Genomic DNA, 20,001 nt, shown 5'->3' with positions numbered 1-20,001 from the left:
TGGTGCCTCTTGCTTAGGTGTTGCAGCCTCTGGGGCCTTTCAAAAGGGTGTGTATATGTAATGACAGATCATGTGACACTTAGATTGCACACAGGTGGACATCATTTAACTAATTATGTAACTTCTGAAGGTAATTGGTTGCACCAGAGCTTTTTATGGGCTTCATAACAAAGTGGGTGAATACATACGCACATGCCAATTATCAGTTTTTTTATTTCTGAAAAATAGTTTTATGTATATATTTTTCTATTTTTACTTTACCAACTTAGACTATTGTGTTCTGATCCATAACATATGATTCAGATTAAAAAAACATTGAACTAAAGGCTGCAATGTAACAAAATAGGTAAAAACAAGGGGGGGGGGTGAATACTTTTGCAAGGCATTGTATATTTTTTTTTCACAAAAATAGAGCTTTCTTTTGGTGATATGTGATAATGACTGGGCTTTTTATTTTTTGCTCTATGAACGAAAAAATACCGAGCATTTTGAACAAAAACACGGTTTTCCTTAGTTTCTGTTATAAACTTTTGCAATCAAATAATCTTTCCTCATAAATTTAGGCTAACATGTATTCTGCTACATTTGTTTGGTGAAAATATCCCAAATAAGTGTATATTATTTAGTCGGTGTGAAAATTGTAGAGTCCACAAACTATGGTATCTGAAATATTATTATATTTGAAAATTTATCAATCCTGATGTACCGACAGCCTCTCTTTTCTTGAGGCCCTAAAATGTCAGGACAGTACAAACACCCTCCAAATGACCCTTTTTGGAAACTAGATAGTCTGAAGTACAGTATTCAGTAAGAGGCATGGCAGGTTTTTGAAGTTGTAATTTCTTGTCACAATAAAAAAAAAAAAAAAAAAAGAAAAAAAAAATTCACAATTTTACATACTGCCAGTGCAGTACAGCTTAATTATATGACTGTTGTAGCAGTGATCAGGGATACTGCCTGGTGACAGTAAGTAAAAAAAACGTTTTTATTGCTTATAACAGTGATGATAATCACTGTTTTAGGCAATAGTTTTAACTGTCATGAAAGGCTTTCATTCATGACAGCTTGCTTACTATTGTGATGCTGTGATTGGCTACAGCTAATCACATGGTACAGGGTGCCAGTTACCATGTGATAGCTGTGGGCCAATCACAGCATTACAATAGTAAGCAAGCTATCATGAATGTGAGCCTTTCATGACAGTTTAGCTTACATCTAACAAAAAAGAGATTTCAAAGCTCAAACTTACCAACCAGCCAACAACCAACCGAATAGACCTGTCTAACAATATGCATTAAAGTGGAGCTCCACCCAAAAGGGGAAGTTCCATTTTAAGCCCCCCCCCCCCATGTGCCACATTTCACATGTCATTTTTTTGAGGGGGGGGTACCTAGTTTTGACCGGTACTTGCTTCCACTTCCGCTCAAGCCTCCTTGGCTCAAGGGGAAGTTCTCCTCTCTCTCCCCCCCTTGAAATCTTCTGGGACATGTCACAGGTCCCAGAAGATTGCCTGACCAAGAGGAAGTCGCTGCGCAACTCGCGAATGCGCAGTGCGCACCCGGCTGTGAAGCCACAAGCTGTCACAGCCGGGCGCCCACACTTGCAATGCCGGCGCCAGGGAGAGACGAGGGAGAGAAGTGAGGGCTCAGGTGGCCACATCGCTGGATTGTGGGACAGGTGAGTGTGTGTTTATTAAAAGTCAGCAGGTACACTTTTTGTAGCTGCTGACTTTTAATATACACAAAAATGAGTGGAACTCCGCTTTAAGAACAAGGGTTTAGTCTGCACACATTTGCAAATACATGAGTAAGCTACAGGCCCTGTCAAGGCACCCTGTTTTCTGCAGGTCCCTAACTCTAATTTCTGAGAGTCTCCACAAAAGAAGCACATGCATTTTGTTGAACTTAGTGTTAGGGACTACAGAAAACTGAGCTCTGTCTCTGTGATTAACTAACACTGATAAGGAGGCAGAGAAGAAGAGGGTAGGGTCTAGCTAGGACTTAACCAACTAGCACTAAAAAGTGGGGAGGGGAAGATACCAAAATTACAATGGTCCCCAGGATCAATAGTGAGGTAAATCTCTCCAGCAGGGACATGGAGCAAGAAATATCTAGCATGGGTTCTAACTTTTTCTAAAGTCAATCCAAAACTAAACAAAAGGTTAACATAATTACATACACTTTTCATACTTCTGTGGCCTCCCTCCCAAGCAGCACTTTATTTTATTTGCTCTGATGCATTTCATAAGTATTACTTTTTTATAATCTTACCTGCTAATGTATCTCAATAGATGCAGCTTTGGATGTCTCTGCTCCTTCCCCACAAAGGGCCCTTTTCACCAAGGACACCATCCTCATCTGTAACTTCTCGGTGGATAAACAACCGCCGGATCTTAACCTCCTGGTTGTATCGTGGACCTTCCAGGGAAAAGTCATCCTGAAATATGACAAAGGCTTTGTCTCCCAAGACCCCAGGATGTCCCTCAATGTGGAATCTCTGGATCATGGAAATGCCTCATTATATGTATCCAGCGTGACCATCTCTGATAGGGGCACCTATGTGTGTACCGTTAAATACAGCACTGAAAGCAAAGAGAAGGAGATTTCATTCAAAGTGTTTGGTAAGGGCACCTACTGCATAAGTTTTGTATATGTAAATGTCAAGTTAAACATTGCTTTCATGATAAGATTTTGATTAAAAACAATATAATTACTGTACAATTAAATGTACATCCAATCTCTAACTGGATGGCTTTTAGTTTGCCAAAGCACGGTGTATCATAGACAATTACTATGTTTTTTATTATTAAATACATTTTTAGCCTTTTTTGCATCTTAGTCCTGCTGATCTCCAATCTTTTTTGAGCCACCTCCTATCTACATGCGTTCGCTTCAGCATTGCTTCACATGCTTGTTGTGGACCAGCTTTCTGACAGTGATACTGGTGGATCAGGTCTGCTCAATGTGTGTCATCATGGCTGTTTGTATCCTCGCCAATGGGGCATGTTGTGATGCCACACCCTGCGCAGAGATTTTTCAGCTCATGTGACAATCAACTAAGCCCATGTAGACTAAGAATGGATGTCACTGGGGCAGGATAACTGAGCAGTTAACCCTTCACACACATGGTAGCTGGCCCTATGTATTTTAAAGAAAATATGCACCATTCACAGCATTCACTTTTGCAATTTGAATATTTCAAAAATGTCTATCACTCGCTGCCACCCCCAGACAGGAATGTAACAGAATTTACACTATGGTAGCTTCTTCACAGAGACTAAGTTCTAAGTTTCTAATTAGAGCATTCAGAGATTAAACTTAACAATATTTAAATATTGTTTTCATGAAAAAGAAAGGAAAGGAGGGCATGAAATATTTACAGAGAAGATAATAATCATAAGTAACAGTAAAATAATCTGACATTTCTTGTAGTTTTGAGGGTTAACAAGAGTTATTGCCACATGCAACAGCTTTTTCTTGACCCTTGTGAAGGCTTTGCAGAATTACCTCCACCCAATAAAAGGGTCCGAGGGGTGTGTTGTATTATAGTATCCAAGGGGACATAACCTTAATGTCAACTATCCAATGTACAAATGTCAGGCTTACCCCTAATGCAGGTGGTCAGACACTATAGCTGACTTCTGTGTTCTTCAGCTATAGAAGCCCCCTTCTCCATTAGGGAAGCAGGCCTTCTGGTACTTGCTTGCCCCTTTGGTGCAGACTTTAGAGAGTTGTCTGAGTTCCAATCCAAAGTCATACACAGGGAAATCCAAGCAGCAGGGCCAACACACTTAAGGCACCTGTTAAACACAATATCCCAAGCATGAGAAAGCAGGCTTGGCTGAGTTGAATCAGGTTTCATTTCCACCCAGAGACTGGCCACAATAACCTTGCAGGTGGACAGATAGATAAGGAGAATTTAACGCAGCCAAAACCACGACGTCCTGACAACAACATGCTTACCAACTGTTCATTCCTGGACATTTAGACCCTTTTTCCCAGATTTCGCGATTCCCGGGAAATGTCCCGGGAAATTCTTGTATTCCTGAATTTTCGCCGCCGCTAGAGGTCCGCGGCCGGCGGAGACAATGTCTCCACTGGCTGCCATTTTCCTGAAGACTAGAACAAGATGCCGGGTGGCTGCCAATAGAAATTGAGCTGTGGCACCGCCCACTTCCCGCCCCGCTGCCGGTCTGTCTGTGACCTGATGTGGGAAGGGGCGGGGGTGGGCGGTGCCGCAGATCAATTTATATTGGCAGCCACCCCGCCTATTTTGTTGCACTGACTGCCTGTGCGATCTGTTTTTCTATAATGGCGGGGGAGAGAGTCTCCGCTGCTGGGAGACACCTAATAAGAGGGGGGCTTCACTGGGGAACACCTGATGAGTGGGGCTCCACTGGGGGACACCTGATGAGAGGGGGGCTTCACTGGGGGACACCTCATGAGAGGGGGGCTTCACTGGGTGTCACTTACCTGGTTGGAGGCCGAAATGCAGAGAGGGCTCCCCTTGCGGCTGAGTGCAGTACACCCCTGAAGTTGGGTACAGAGGGTGTAGTGCCCAGTGAAGCACAGGTTGCCAGATGGATTCCAGAGAGAAGAGTTGGTGGGCACCAAAAGGACACCGGGTAATACAGGAAACACAGCTGGGTTAAAGTCTATAAGAATCCTCGGTAATACTTGGCAAGGTATGCACAAGGAACAGTAGTGGAAGCCAGGCCAGGGGTCGAACACAGTAGATCCAGCAAGAGGAAGAGGCAGGTTGCAGAAACAGGGACAAGCCAAAGGTCTGGTATCAGGAAGCAGGCAGGAACAGGTAACTGTAGCAAAGTCCGTGATACAAGCTGGGATCAGGTACTGGAGAGGACAACAAGTCGGTAAATCAAGCCAGGGAGTCAAACCAGGAGAGCAGATCAGACAGGTCAGGAACAAGCCCGGTCACAACAGGAATCCAAATAGTAATTGCACAGAGGCACAGGAAGACTAACAAACCAGCAACTGCAGACACTAGCAGACTTCCTTATATAGGCCCATGTGACCTGCTGGTAGAGATACTGGGTCTTAAAGTCCTTCTCCTGCCATAAGTGCTGGTAGAGATGCTGGGTCCTAGAGCCCTTCTTCTGCTGTTGGTTCCTTGACAACTGGCACTATTGCCAGTTCTCCTACGGCCATTTCCCTGACACTGGGGGACACCTAATGAGAGGGGGGCTCCACTAGGGGACACCTGATGAGAGAGGGGCTCCACTGGGGGACACCTGATGAGAGGGGGGCTTCACTGGGTGACACTTGATGTATGGAGGGACTCTACAGGGATTGCCTGGTGTAAGGAGGGACTCCGCTGGGAATGCCTGATGTAATGAGGGACTCTACTGGGGACATCTGATGTAAGGAGGACTCCGCTGGGGACACCTGATGTAAAGAGGGACTCAACTGGGATTGCCTGGTGTAAAGAGGGACTCTACTGGGATTGCCTGGTGTAAGGAGAGACTCTACTGGGATTGCCTGGTGTAAGGAGGGAATCTACTGGGATTTGAAAAAAAAATTGCTAAAAAACCATCCCTCTAATATGAATCAACTCATGTAATAGAAAAAATTCATGTAATAGAAAAAATAGAAAAAATTGTATATAGGGTTAGATCTATATGGTTCTTCAATATGACAGGCTCCCTCCCAGGTAGCAACAAACAGTTAACCTAGAGAAAAAGAAAAGGGGCCAGAGTGGTCCCACGAATGCCAACAGAGGGAGAAGCTACCACGTAATGAGATCAAGATTATACAAAAAACTTGAAAAATTTGCATAAAAGCATGAGGTAAGGGATCCCACGTCTGCGGATCTGGTCCACACAGGTGGGGTCCATTCCTCCACAATATCAAGAAACCATGAAAAATAAAAAAGCAATGAACAACATCTATATAAAGATGGTAATCACTGAAGCACAGACGAAGTGCTCGTTGTGTAGCACGAAACGCGTCGACAATTCGATGCCATAGATGCCAAATTTTACAGTTTGGCTCTTCCGTGTATGGACATCCCTGACAGCAGTGCCGCTATGGATGTGTGAACCAGTGGCCATCCACTTATACAGCTAACAGCACATCAACAGCACACCTACTCGGAAGCCCTAGCACGCTCAGCTGATCTTCCCTGACGGAAGTTAGATGTGTGTTCAGATGCAAGTGGGTCCCGAATTTACACACGCTGGCTGGATGGAGGAATTCGGTCGGCTATTACGCTGAACGGCAGGAGGGGTAAGAATCTTTTTTGGACCGACATTGATTTTCCGCTGTACTGCTGTATATCTTACCCCCCATGCTCAGATCCACCCACTGAATAGCGCTGTATAGCGCGGAGGCACTGTGACAGTGATCAAACGCCCCCCACGGGAGCCAGCTCTGAGAACGGGACTGTACACACTCTATGCTTGCCACCCCGGGGGTTCAAGATATCATACCTACCCAAACTAAGTGCAGGGACTACATGTGTATGGTGGAGTAATGATGTTTATGAGACTACCTCTGATTTAGTCCATACATCCCATCGGAGTTGACCACTGCATTTACATTAATCCTAGTTCCGGCCGGGATCAATCGCCCTGGTCAAAATTTGGGTCAGGACATTTCATTGTGTGTACCCTGCTATACACTGACATACAGTTTTATCCTCATGGTGGATATGTCAGGCACCTATATTCAAATTATACCACTGAACTGACAGGATTTGGACTATATATCGCTATCTCAGCAGCTGAATATAGTATACCTGTATGATTCTCTGACAGACAGGGAGGACATTTATGTATACAAGCCCAGGTACGGGCATTCAAATTATTGGGCAATATTTGCCAACATCCTTGAATCCGGCTGTGTTTCCCCCAGTGGATGACATCCTGTTCAGCCGACCATCAGATTTATTTTATTCACTAGCAAATTTTTGCTCGGAAACCCGGGGGGGGGTGTGTGTGTAAACCACGCTCAATTTTCGCCGTGCCACATTTTTTCCCCCACTACATCACACCTACAGATGAATGCCACGCCCCCTAATTATAATAAGACTCCGCCCAGAGGCAAAAAAGTGTCCCTAAATTTTTTTTTACAATGTTGGCAACTATGCAACAACTATTTCTATATAACAAGGGTTCACAATTTGCAAATCATCATATTATTTAGCAAAATGAAATGATGCTTTGTTAGACACCAAATATGATAGAGATCTTATATATATTTCTCCTAAGGGGTCTAATGTGTTCTATAAAATTTCTGTAGTTCAGCTGCCCCCAGAGCCCCCCTCTTACTTACCTGAACCCGATCTTTCCAGCGACAAGAACAAGCACAGCAGCTCCAGCTGCTGTCTGGGGTCCTCATTGAATAGATTGATAGCAGCAGCAGCCATTGACTCCCGCAACTGTCAATCAAATCCAATGACATGGGAACCGGGGGTGGGCCCAAGTACTGCTCTCTGTGTCAATGGATGCAGCAGCAGGACTCGAGAGCGCGCCCGCACGAGTGCTCACAGGGAAAGCACTTCTCTGTGTAGGCACTCAAGAAGAGGAGGAGCCAGAAGAGGAGGATCGGGGCCACTCTGTGAAAAACCCTTGCACAGAGAAGGTATGACATGTTTGTTATTTAAAAAAAAAAAAAACCCTTTACAACACCTTTAAGTTATCAACTTGCGAATTTTGGTAAAAATGAGGGTGGTAGACGGTGGGGTTTCAGACAGTAACAGTGAACCGTGCCTACGTAATGTGTATTAAAGTGGCCCCTCGTAATCTCCACCGGATGCAGTGTGATAGATTGACAATGCAGGAGCACAACTGGGAGAGAATGACAGTGTTGTCTCCCCACAATAGGAATTGCCTGAACAAGGACCATCAAGGCAGAATCATTTTTTATTTATAATAAAATAATAAACATGACTTTTAACATGACATGTTTGGTAAAATTTTAGCAAGTGGAAATCTCTCCAAAGTGAGAGGAAATCCTTCTTTAGACAGTTTTCTCCATCAGAGAATGACCCCTTTATCCTGTTTTTGTGGCAACTCCAATATTATGAATTCCCCATCACTTTCTATCCAGATGATACTGTAATGGTCACCAGAACAAATAGAGAGGGCGAATCTCCTTTAGGAGACAGAACAAAAGATTACAGCGCACACATACAAAAATGACAATTAATTCCTGCAAGGCTATTTAAAACACCCGAACATAATTAGAAAATATGGGGATTAGTTACATCATATGGCTAGCGTAATGATAATGAGGGACTTTGATGTAGTAGTGGGCTTAGCACTATATGGCCATATGGTGTAGCTAAATCCCCATATTTTCTGAATATGTTCAGGTGTTTTAAATAGCCTTGCAGGAGTTAAATGTAATTTTTGTATGTGTGCGCTGTAATCTTTTGTTCTCTCTGTATGGTCTTGTGGCTGCACCATCTTTAATGCATTTGGTGTGCCCCCCAAATCTTTGTTTGTCCTTTAGGAGACAGGCACAACAATAAAAACCTGACAGAGGTTTTAACCCTTCCACACTGTCAATAACTAAAAACACTAGTTTTGACATCAGATAAAAGGCCCCACACTTTTACATATCTGTCTTACTTTGGAAGAACGTTTCTGAACAGTATATACCATTTTACACCTGTATCTGTGTTCCCTGCAGCCAGACCTCTACTCTCTATACAAAGTATGAAGGTCCAGAGAAATACAGAGAACACCTTGACCTGTAAGGCCACTGGATTCTTCCCTCCGGATATCTTAATAACTTGGTACAGAAAAGGAGAGGTCCTGACAAATCATTTCATGGGAAATCCACAAATGTATAATGATGGAACATACCAAGTGGACAGCAATGTGACAATCACACCGACCAATGATGACCAGAACCAGACCTTCTCCTGTAGAGTCCAACATGACTCTCTACAAGAACCTCTGCAGGAGGACTTCCAGCTCATCTATGAAGGTATGAATAATCATCCAGTCTCTCTGTCTAATATGTTTTAAATCTAGTTTGCCTTAGCCCTGGTTCACACTTGTGAAGCACTGGGAGCCGTGTTTTGCATGGACACAGCAGCCCATTCATGTGTATAATCTGCTGTGCCTCTTAAAATCACAGGGAAAAGGTTCCTGCTCCATTTTTTGAAATCCCAGCCTGCACTGAAACTGCAATTGCAGTGCAGTTCCCAGTGTGGGAAGCGGTTGATGCGATTTCCAGTATGTGTGAGTGCCATTAATGGCATCCGCACATATCTCCTGCATATTTCTGTGTGGGTGGTTGCGGCTGCAGGAACAGGTGTGAACCCGCAGTGGGACCCACCTGCGCAAATGTGAGCCAAGGCTAAAACTGCATATCGATTAAGTGAAAGGACACATGAGTGGGATGGGCTGTAAGCAACAAAACGGGGAGGAGACTTAGTTGCAGAAAATTTAAAATGAATCAGGTCAAAAGGGTAACATATTTATTAGGACATTTTGGGATTGTTAGGGTACAAGCCAGACAGGAACATTTGTCCCTTCCTCTAACCCTTGGAATGAAGCTCTAAATATATAAGGAGTGAAGGGTTTACAAAGGGTGGGTGTGTGGTGTTTAGTTAGGGGAGGGGTTTTATTGTGTCACAGCGGAGTTGGGACTTTTATTGTTACTGAACTGTAACTCATTTTGCAATGCTCTGTTTGGCAATGGGCTTGTTAAACACAATGGTCATGACTCACAAAATATATTTTCCATGGGAGTTCAAAGTGTATGTGAATCCTTAAAGTGGTTGTAAAGCTTGTTTTTTTTTTTTTTTAAATAACAAACATGTCATACCTACCTCCACTGTGCAGCTTGTTTTGCACAGAGTGGCCCTGATCCGTGACTTCTGGGGTCCCTCAGCAGCTCTCGTGGCTCCTCCCCACATCAGGTAACCCCCTAGCAGAAGCGGTCCCCCGGAGAGTTACCTTGCGGGAGCGCTCCTGAGTCATTCAATTAGGCGTCCATAGCCACCAATTGTATGATGCTGCCCCGCCCCCGCGTCATTGGATTTGATTGACAGCAGCGGGAGCCAATGGCTGCGCTGCTATCAATCTATCCAATCAAGAGCCGGGACCCCACGGAGAGAGGGAGAACACGTCACAACCAAGTGAATTCCACGGCTCAGGTAAGTATAATGGGGGGGCGGTGATTGCCAGAAGTTTTTTTACCTTAATGCATAGGATGCATTAAGGTGAAAAAACAGGAGGATTTACAACCCCTTTAACCTGCACCTTATTTTAACCACTTTGGCACTAGAGCAATTGTTTTCATTTTTATTTTTTATTTTTGCAAACATGGAGAAATCTAAATTTTTTGCCATAAAATTACTTAAATACCCAGAACATTATTCTGAAAACAGAGACCCGATAGAATAAAAATATGATAGTTGCAACTTTTTATGTCAAATTCTTTTAGCTTAACTGTGTATCAAATGTAAATTTTCAGGAAAAAATATAGTAAAATGAATGTTGGTGCAAACATGCATAATATGATACCCAATACCTCACATGTGTGGTGCGATCATGGGTTACATACATATGTGCACACTGGGCTGCATTTGTATGTGCAGGGGTGAATGGGGCAATAGGGTTCCGTTAGATTTTTTTTAATACAAATTATTATAATTCGATTTTTCTTCAATGTTTTTATTTCCTTGTTTCATTCAATACAGAGGAAATCAAATAATAGATGTTCCTCGGTTTCCTCCCGCTGCCCATACTGAAGTGGCTAGATGTGGTCCTGGGAACCAGTTGGGGGTCTCAGGACACTAAGCTTCCTGCACAGTGAAAGTGATCAATGGCTATACAGTTGCCAGATCACTTTCACTTTCAGCCAGAAGCCAAATAAGAAAAACCAGCACAAGCCGATGGCTGCAGTAGCATGTGCTTTATGGTTCACTCTTTGGACATGCTACATAAAGTTAAAGAGCTAAACTAGTTAAAGCAATACAGAAAGGGTTTTAGCAGCTTTTTTGTTTTTTGTAAGGAGGTCATTTGACTGCTATTTACCATTGTATCCATGGCTTGTGAGGTGTGGGTGTGGAGCCTTCTTCTTGCAATCAACAGCTCACCAAATACAAGGCCAGTCCATTTCAGTTTCTGATATGCTAAGTGCATTATCACTAGACGGCAAGTCTCTACACAGGAACCTTTTACCATACACCACTCATATTTGTACGTTACTTTCCTGATTACTGTGCAATAAAGGAATTAAAAAATTACAAAAAATCTCCCCCCCAAGTGTTAAATTCCACTTAACAATACGCTAAGCATAAATCACCAATTAATATATCAACATTGCTGACATGCAAAATATATATCACAAAGTCCTTGTGCAAAAAAGTGCAAATTCTTCTCATAATGTGCTGCTGTGTATCTTCTATTTTCATTTGTGACTTAGTGACACACCACCACCTTCTAGATCGGCCACTCACGAGGTATTTCTTTTAGGATACGCCTTTGGTTCATTAATGGGATAACCACTCCACCTTATTATCGTTCCCCACCGGCTATGCTTGAGCTTTGATATTCCTCATGTAAAGTATATCGACAACGATCATTGCGCAATGCATTTAAAACTATTTATTATCATAAAATACAAAAGTGTACACTCACATTTAAAAGTGCCCTCGAGCCGGCACTAAGCTATTCCAGCAGTTAGGGACGGGTGTCATTCAGTAGCGTGGTCAGCCTGTGTGCGATGTGAGTAATCCCCGCATCCGGCTTGCGCTTCACCCCTCGTTCCCGTTCATATCTCCACCAGCTACGGACGTTCCGGAAGTTCCCGCTCACGAGGTGCAAAATCTCGTTCTCGTTCGTATCTCTACCAGCTACAGACATTCCCGCTCACGTGGTGCAAAATCTCCCAGCAGCCTCTACGCGTTTCGCATCATAGTATGCATACTATGATGCGAAACGAGATTTTGCACCACGTGAGCGGAAACTTCCGGAACATCCGTAGCTGGTGGAGATACGAACGGGAACAAGGGGTGAAGCGCAAGCTGGATGCGGGGACACTCACATCGCACACAGGCTGACCACGCTACTGAATGACACCCGTCCCTAACTGCTGGAATAGCTTAGTGCCGGCTCGAGGGCACTTTTAAATGTGAGTGTACACTTGTATTTTATGATAATAAATAGTTTTAAACACATTGCGCAATGATCGTTGTCCATATACTTTACATGAGGAATATCAAAGCTCAAGCATTACCGGTGGGGAACGATAATAAGGTGGAGTGGTTATCCCATTAATGAACCAAAGGCGTATCCTAAAAGAAATATCTGGTGAGTGGCCGATCTAGAAGGTGGTGGTGTGTCACTAAGTCACAAATGAAAATAGAAGATACACAGCAGCACATTAAGAGAAGAATTTGCACTTTTTTGCACAAGGACTTTGTGATATATATTTTGCATGTCAGCAATGTTGATATATTAATTGGTGATTTATGCTTAGCGTATTGTTAAGTGGAATTTAACACTTGGAGGGGAGATTTTTTGTAATTTTTTAATTCCTTTATTGCTTATGAGTGGTGTATGGTGAAAGAGTAGCGCACTCACACACAATAATCATAATCTTTAGTCCATTCCATTGAATGTTTTTTTTTTTTAATACAGCAACTCTAACAGGGGTTAATAAGGGCAATTAAGCAAAAGTTTTTTGCGCCGGTGACACACACATATTGATCTACACAGGAACCGCTGTCAATCAGTACAGGAAGGACTGGAGTGTGGGTGTGCCAGTCTGTGATATCACGGGCTTAGGGCCAACATTAGAAATCGTGGTGCCCCATACAGCCTGCCTAGCAGGGACCCCCCACCCCACCTGGCAGTCCCTGCCTTGAAATACCTTGTTGGATATGCACAGTAATTCTGGCAGTCTTGGCTCCCAGAAATTAAATAAAAGGAGCCAGGAATAGAGAGGGGACTATATAATCATTAGGTGGAGTAGTCCTCCATGCTCCAGCTCCCAACAATTATTGTAAATTAAAGTTTCAGCATGCCCCTGCAGATTGATATAGAAGAAGAGGCCGGAACTTGGCGGGAGACAACAAACAACAGAGTGTGTTCTTAGCAACATACAGTCAGGTCCATAAATATTGGGACATCAACACAATTCTAATCTTTTTGGCTCTATACACCACCACAATGGATTTGAAATGAAACGGACAAGATGTGCTTTAACTGCAGACTTTCAGCTTTAATTTGAGGGTATTTACATCCAAATCAGGTGAACAGGGTAGGAATTACAACAGTTTGTATATGTGCCTCCCACTTTTTAAGGGACCAAAAGTAATGGGACAATTGGCTGCTCAGCTGTTCCATGGCCAGGTGTGTGTTATTCCCTCATTATCCCATTTACAAGGAGCAGATAAAAGGTCCAAAGTTAATTTCAAGTGTGCTATTTGCACTTGGAATCTGTTGCTGTCAACTCTCAATATGAGATCCAAAGAGCTGTCACTATCAGTGAAGCAAGTCATAATTAGGCTGAAAAAAACAAAACAAACCCATCAGAGAGATAGCAAAAACATTAGGTGTGGCCAAATCAACTGTTTGGAACATCCTTAAAAAGAAAGAACGCACCGGTGAGCTCAGCAACACCAAAAGGCCCGGAAGACCATGGAAAATAACTGTGGTGGATGACCGAAGAATTTTTTCCCTAGTGAAGAAAACACACTTCACAACAGTTGGCCAGATCAAGAACACTCTCCAGGAGGTAGGTGTATGTGTGTCAACAATCAAGAGAAGACTTCACCAGAGTGAATACAGAGGGTTCACCACAAGATGTAAACCATTGGTGAGCCTCAAAAACAGGACGGCCAGATTAGAGTTTGCCAAACAACATCTAAAAAAGCCTTCACAGTTCTGGAACAACATCCTATTGACAGATGAGACCAAGATTAACTTGTACCAGAGTGATGGGAAGAGAAGAGTATGGAGAAGGAAAGGAACTGCTCATGATCCAAAGCATACCACCTGATCAGTGAAGCATGGTGGTGGTAGTGTCATGGCGTGGGCATGTATGGCTGCCAATGGAACTGATTCTCTTGTATTTATTGATGATGTGACTGCTGACAAAAGCAGCAGGATGAAATCTGAAGTGTTTCGGGCAATATTATCTGCTCATATTCAGCAAAATGCTTCAGAACTCATTGGACGGCGCTTCACAGTACAGATGGACAATGACCCGAAGCATACTGCGAAAGCAACCAAAGAGTTTTTTAAGGGAAAGAAGTGGAATGTTATTCAATGGCCAAGTTAATCACCTGACCTGAATCTGATTGAGCATGCATTTCACTTGCTGAAGACAAAACTGAAAGGAAAATGCCCCAAGAACAAGCAGGAACTGAAGACCGTTGCAGTAGAAGCCTGGCAGAGCATCACTAGGGATGAAACCCAGCATCTGGTGATGTCTATGTGTTCCAGACTTCAGGCTGTAATTGACTGCAAAGGATTTGCAACCAAGTATTAAAAAGTGAAAGTTTGATGGATGATTGTTAATCTGTCCCATTACTTTTGGTCCCTTAAAAAGTGGGAGGCACATATACAAACTGTTGTAATTCCTACACCGTTCACCTGATTTGGATGTATATACCCTCAAATTAAAGCTGAAAGTCTGCAGTTAAAGCACATCTCATTTGTTTCATTTCAAATCCATTGTGGTGGTATATAGTGCCAAAATGTAGTGTAACACAGGGACGTGTGGTGAGGTCAGTGGCTGGTGAGGCACTGGCTAGTATCAGAGCCAGATACACACAGGTTACATACGCCGCGATCGTTAAAGCGAGAGCAATAATTCTAGCACTAGATCTCCTCGGTAACTCTAAACATGTAACCTGTAAAAATGTTTAAAGCGTCGCCTATAGAGTTTTTTAAGTACTGAAGTTTGGCGCCATTCCATGAGTGTGCTCAATTTTAAAGCATGACATGTTAGGTATCTATTTACTTGGCACAACATCATCTTTCAATTATACAAAAAAATCGGGCTAACTTATGTGTGTTTTTTTTTCTTTTTTTTTCATTCATGAACCAGTTTCTTTTTTTGAAAAATTCCTGCGCAAATACTATGTGACATAAAAAGTTGCAACGACCACCATTTTATTCACTAGGGTTTCTGCTAAAACAATATATAAAATGTTTAAGGGTTCTGAGTAATTTTCTAGCAAAAAAATTATGATTTTTACTTGTAGGAGAGAAGTGTCAGAATTGGCCTGGGTGGTAAGGTGTTAATTGACATAAGTAAGTAATATACAAATAATTATTATATATTGTTTTTAAGAGAATTTACTATATTTTCAAAAACTGTACTCAAGCAGGTGGCTTAACAGACAAATTACTGAAGTTTGAAGTTATAACTTCCAACCAGTAATTTCACAGTAAATAGATAAATAATAAATTATTATCTTATAACATATAGCATAATAATATATGATTTAGCATGATTAACCACTAAACGACCAGCCGCCGTAGTTACACTGCGGCAGGTTGGCTCGCCTGGGCAAAACGCCGTAGGTATATGTCGGCCGATTTAAGACCACTCGAGGGCGCAATCGATCCTGAGAGACACAGAACGGAGGTCTGTCAATGTGAACAGACAGATCTCTGTTCTGTCAGGGGTGAGGAGACACATCTGTTGTTCATACTAAGTATGAACAGCGATATTTCTTCTCCTTTAGGCAGTCCCATCCCCCCACAGTTAGAATCACTCCCTAGGACACACCTAACGTCTTAAATGCCTCCTAGTGTTAACCCCCTCCCTGCCAGTGACATTTATACAATAATCAGTGCCTATTTTTAGCTCTGATCGCTGTAAAAATGGCAATGGTCCCAAAAGAGTGTTAAAAGTGTCTGATCTTTCCGCCACAATGTCGCAGTCCCAATAGAACTTGCTGTTCACTGCCCATACTAGTAAAAAATAAAATGAATAATAAAAATGCCATAAATCTATCCCCTATTTTGCAGAAGCTATAACTTTTGCGCAAACCAATCAATATACGCTTATTATTTTATTTTTACCAAAAAAAAGTAGAAAATATATATCGGCCTAAACTGAGGAATTTTTTTTTTTTGGGGGGGGGGGGGTATTTATTATAGCAAAAAGTAAAAAAATTGCTTTTTAAAAAAAAAATTGTCCTCTTTTTTTGTTTATAGTGCAAAAAATAAATAAATAATATATAAAAACCACAGAGGTGATCAAATACCACCAAAAGAAAGCTCTATTTGTGGGAAAAAAAGGACGTCAATTTTGTTTGGGTAGAACGTCGCACGACCACGCAATTATCAGTTAAAGCGACGCAGTGCCGTTTTGCAAAAAGTGCTCTAGTCATTAAGGGGGCAAATCCTTACGGGACTGAAGTGATTAAAACAGTACCTTTTCAACAGCAGCAGATTCTCCCTCTTAACTAGGGATGAGCTTCGAGTTCGAGTCGAACTCATGTTCTACTCGAACATTGGCTGTTCGCAAGTTCGCCGAACAGCGAACAATTTGGGGTGTTCGCGGCAAATTCGAATGCCGCGGAACACCCTTTAAAAGTCTATGGGAGAAATCAAAAGTGCTAATTTTAAAGGCTTATATGCAAGTTATTGTCATAAAAAGTGTTTGGGGACCCGGGTCCTGCCCCAGGGGACATGGATCAATGCAAAAAAAAGTTTTAAAAACGGACGTTTTTTCAGGAGCAGTGATTTTATTAATGCTTAAAGTCAAACAATAAAAGTGTAATATCCCTTTAAATTTCATACCTGGGGGGTGTCTATAGTATGCCTGTAAAGGGGCGCATGTTTCCCGTGTTTAGAACAGTCTGACAGCAAAATGACATTTGGAAGGAAAAAACTCATTTAAAACTACCGCGGCTATTGCATTGCCGACAATACACATAGAAGTTCATTGATAAAAACGGCATGGGAATTCCCCACAGGGCAACCCCGAACCAAAATAAAAAAAAAAAAAATCATGTGGGAGTCCCCCTAAATTCCATACAAGGCCCTTCAGGTCTGGTATGGATATTAAGGGGAACCCCAGCCAAAATTTAAAAAAAAAATTGACGTGGGGTTCCCCCTAAATTCCATACCAGACCCTTCAGGTCTGGTATGGATTTTAAGGGGAACCCCGCGCCAAAAAAAAAAAAAAAAAACGGCGTGGGGTCCCCCCAAAAATCCATACCAGACCCTTATCCGAGCACGCAACCTGGCAGGCCGCAGGAAAAGAGGGGGAGACGAGAGTGCGCCCCCCCCCCTCCTGAACCGTACCAGGCCACATGCCCTCAACATTGGGAGGGTGCTTTGGGGTAGCCCCCCAAAACACCTTGTCCCCATGTTGATGAAGACAAGGGCCTCATCCCCACAACCCTGGCCGGTGGTTGTGGGGGTCTGCGGGCGGGGGGCTTATCGGAATCTGGAAGCCCCCTTTAACAAGGGGACCCCCAGATCCCGGCCCCCCCCTGTGTGAAATGGTAAGGGGGTACTTACCCCTACCATTTCACTAAAAAACTGTCAAAAATGTTAAAAATGACAAGAGACAGTTTTTGACAATTCCTTTATTTAAATGCTTCTTCTTTCTTCCTTCATCTTCTTCTTCTTCTGGTTCTTCTGGCTCTTCTGGTTCTTCCTCCGGCGTTCTCGTCCAGCATCTTCTCCGCGGCGTCTTCTATCTTCTTCTCCTCGGGCCGCTCCGCACCCATGGCATGGGGGGGAGGCTCCCGCTCTTCTCTTCATCTTCTTCTCTTCTTCATCTTCTTCTTCATCTTCTTCTTCTTCTTCTCTTCTTCCTTCTTCTCTTCTTCATGTCTTCTCCGGGCCGCTCCGCAGCCATGCTGTGGCATGGAGGGAGGCTCCCGCTGTGTGACGGCGTCTCTTCGTCTGACGGTTCTTAAATAACGGGGGGCGGGGCCACCCGGTGACCCCGCCCCCCTCTGACGCACGGTGACATGACGGGACTTCCCTGTGGCATTCCCCGTGACGTCCCGTCAAGTCACCGTGCGTCAGAGGGGGGCGGGGTCACCGGGTGGCCCCGCCCCCCGTTATTTAAGAACCGTCAGACGAAGAGACGCCGTCACACAGCGGGAGCCTCCCTCCATGCCACAGCATGGCTGCGGAGCGGCCCGGAGAAGACATGAAGAAGAGAAGAAGGAAGAAGAGAAGAAGAAGAAGAAGATGAAGAAGAAGATGAAGAAGAGAAGAAGATGAAGAGAAGAGCGGGAGCCTCCCCCCCCATGCCATGGGTGCGGAGCGGCCCGAGGAGAAGAAGATAGAAGACGCCGCGGAGAAGATGCTGGACGAGAACGCCGGAGGAAGAACCAGAAGAGCCAGAAGAACCAGAAGAAGAAGAAGATGAAGGAAGAAAGAAGAAGCATTTAAATAAAGGAATTGTCAAAAACTGTCTCTTGTCATTTTTAACATTTTTGACAGTTTTTTAGTGAAATGGTAGGGGTGAGTACCCCCTTACCATTTCACACAGGGGGGGGGCCGGGATCTGGGGGTCCCCTTGTTAAAGGGGGCTTCCAGATTCCGATAAGCCCCCTGCCCGCAGACCCCCACAACCACCGGCCAGGGTTGTGGGGATGAGGCCCTTGTCTTCATCAACATGGGGACAAGGTGTTTTGGGGGGCTACCCCAAAGCACCCTCCCAATGTTGAGGGCATGTGGCCTGGTACGGTTCAGGAGGGGGGGGGGCGCACTCTCGTCCCCCCCTCTTTTCCTGCGGCCTGCCAGGTTGCGTGCTCGGATAAGGGTCTGGTATGGATTTTTGGGGGGACCCCACGCCGTTTTGTTTTTTTTTTTTGGCGCGGGGTTCCCCTTAAAATCCATACCAGACCTGAAGGGTCTGGTATGGAATTTAGGGGGAACCCCACGTCAATTTTTTTTTTAAATTTTGGCTGGGGTTCCCCTTAATATCCATACCAGACCTGAAGGGCCTTGTATGGAATTTAGGGGGACTCCCACATCATTTTTTTTTTTTAATTTTGGTTCGGGGTTGCCCTGTGGGGAATTCCCATGCCGTTTTTATCAATGAACTTCTATGTGTATTGTCGGCAATGCAATAGCCGCAGTAGTTTTAAATGTGTTTTTTCCTTCAAAATGTCATTTTGCTGTCAGACTGTTCTAAACACGGGAAACATGCGCCCCTTTACAGGCATACTATAGACACCCCCCAGGTATGAAATTTAAAGGGATATTACACTTTTATTGTTTGACTTTAAGCATTATTAAAATCACTGCTCCTGAAAAAACGGCTGTTTTTAAAACTTTTTTTTGCATTGATTCATGTCCCCTGGGGGAGGACCCGGGTCCCCAAACACTTTTATTGACAATAACTTGCATATTAGCCTTTAAAATTAGCACTTTTGATTATTCATGTTCGTGTCCCATAGACTTTAACTGCGTTCGCGTGTTTGAACGAATTTTTTTCCTGTTCGCATGTTCTGGTGCGAACCGAACAGGGGGGTGTTCGGCTCATCCCTACTCTTAACTGTGTGAGAAAAACATGGGATTGTGGGTAAATCTTAGACACACAAACACATGTATTTCCTTGTAGTTAAGAGGGCTCTTTTAGACATGTGCCCCCTTCTATGACACTGCAGTGAGAGGCGTGCCTCCACTGCAGCAGTTTTATTGAACAGCTGGAGCCAATAGTACTTTACCATTGGTCCAAAGCTCAAAGCTATCCATTGAGCTCAGTGCCTCTGACAAGAAGTGAGGAGAGGCACTGTGAGCTCATCTTCTCAGTCTGCTGCAAACAGTGTGTGCCAGCTTGTATTTAAACTGGCTGCTCTGTATGTAGCTTCTGACAGGCTGTGCAAGGAGCCCCATATCTCTGAAACCATTGATGATAGGTGCCTCAAACTGACCAATGGTGGGGTAGGACTTCAGCTACCTAACCCCCCCCCCCCCCCCAGGTCGCCAAGCCACGACCCTCAAAACTCGATCTTGTTTTTTTTAATTTTATTATTTATAATGTTCAAGGCAGATGAGGCTTTGCCAAACTGCACGTCCCTGGGTAA

At 43.6% G+C, this 20,001-nt stretch overlaps 2 protein-coding genes across 2 annotated transcripts in view; both read left to right on the top strand.

Annotated features, from left to right (window-relative positions):
- Positions 1–20,001, top strand: part of LOC141148558 (uncharacterized) — a gene marked incomplete in the record, with an annotated part of 670,733 nt that overhangs the window by 211,529 nt on the left and 439,203 nt on the right.
- Positions 1–20,001, top strand: part of LOC141148559 (uncharacterized) — a 243,929-nt gene that overhangs the window by 51,341 nt on the left and 172,587 nt on the right. Inside the window, exons 2-3 of the mRNA XM_073636113.1 lie at positions 2,291–2,620; positions 8,655–8,954. Coding sequence (XP_073492214.1) covers positions 2,291–2,620; positions 8,655–8,954 — 630 coding nt within the window. The remainder of the gene's footprint in view (positions 1–2,290; positions 2,621–8,654; positions 8,955–20,001) is intronic.

Source organism: Aquarana catesbeiana, linkage group LG06, assembly GCF_042186555.1.
Source record: "Aquarana catesbeiana isolate 2022-GZ linkage group LG06, ASM4218655v1, whole genome shotgun sequence".
In the NCBI taxonomy this organism is placed as follows: Eukaryota; Metazoa; Chordata; class Amphibia; order Anura; family Ranidae; genus Aquarana; species Aquarana catesbeiana.
The sequence above is the reverse complement of the archived record's forward strand: the minus strand, read 5'-3'. Positions and strand labels throughout refer to the sequence as shown.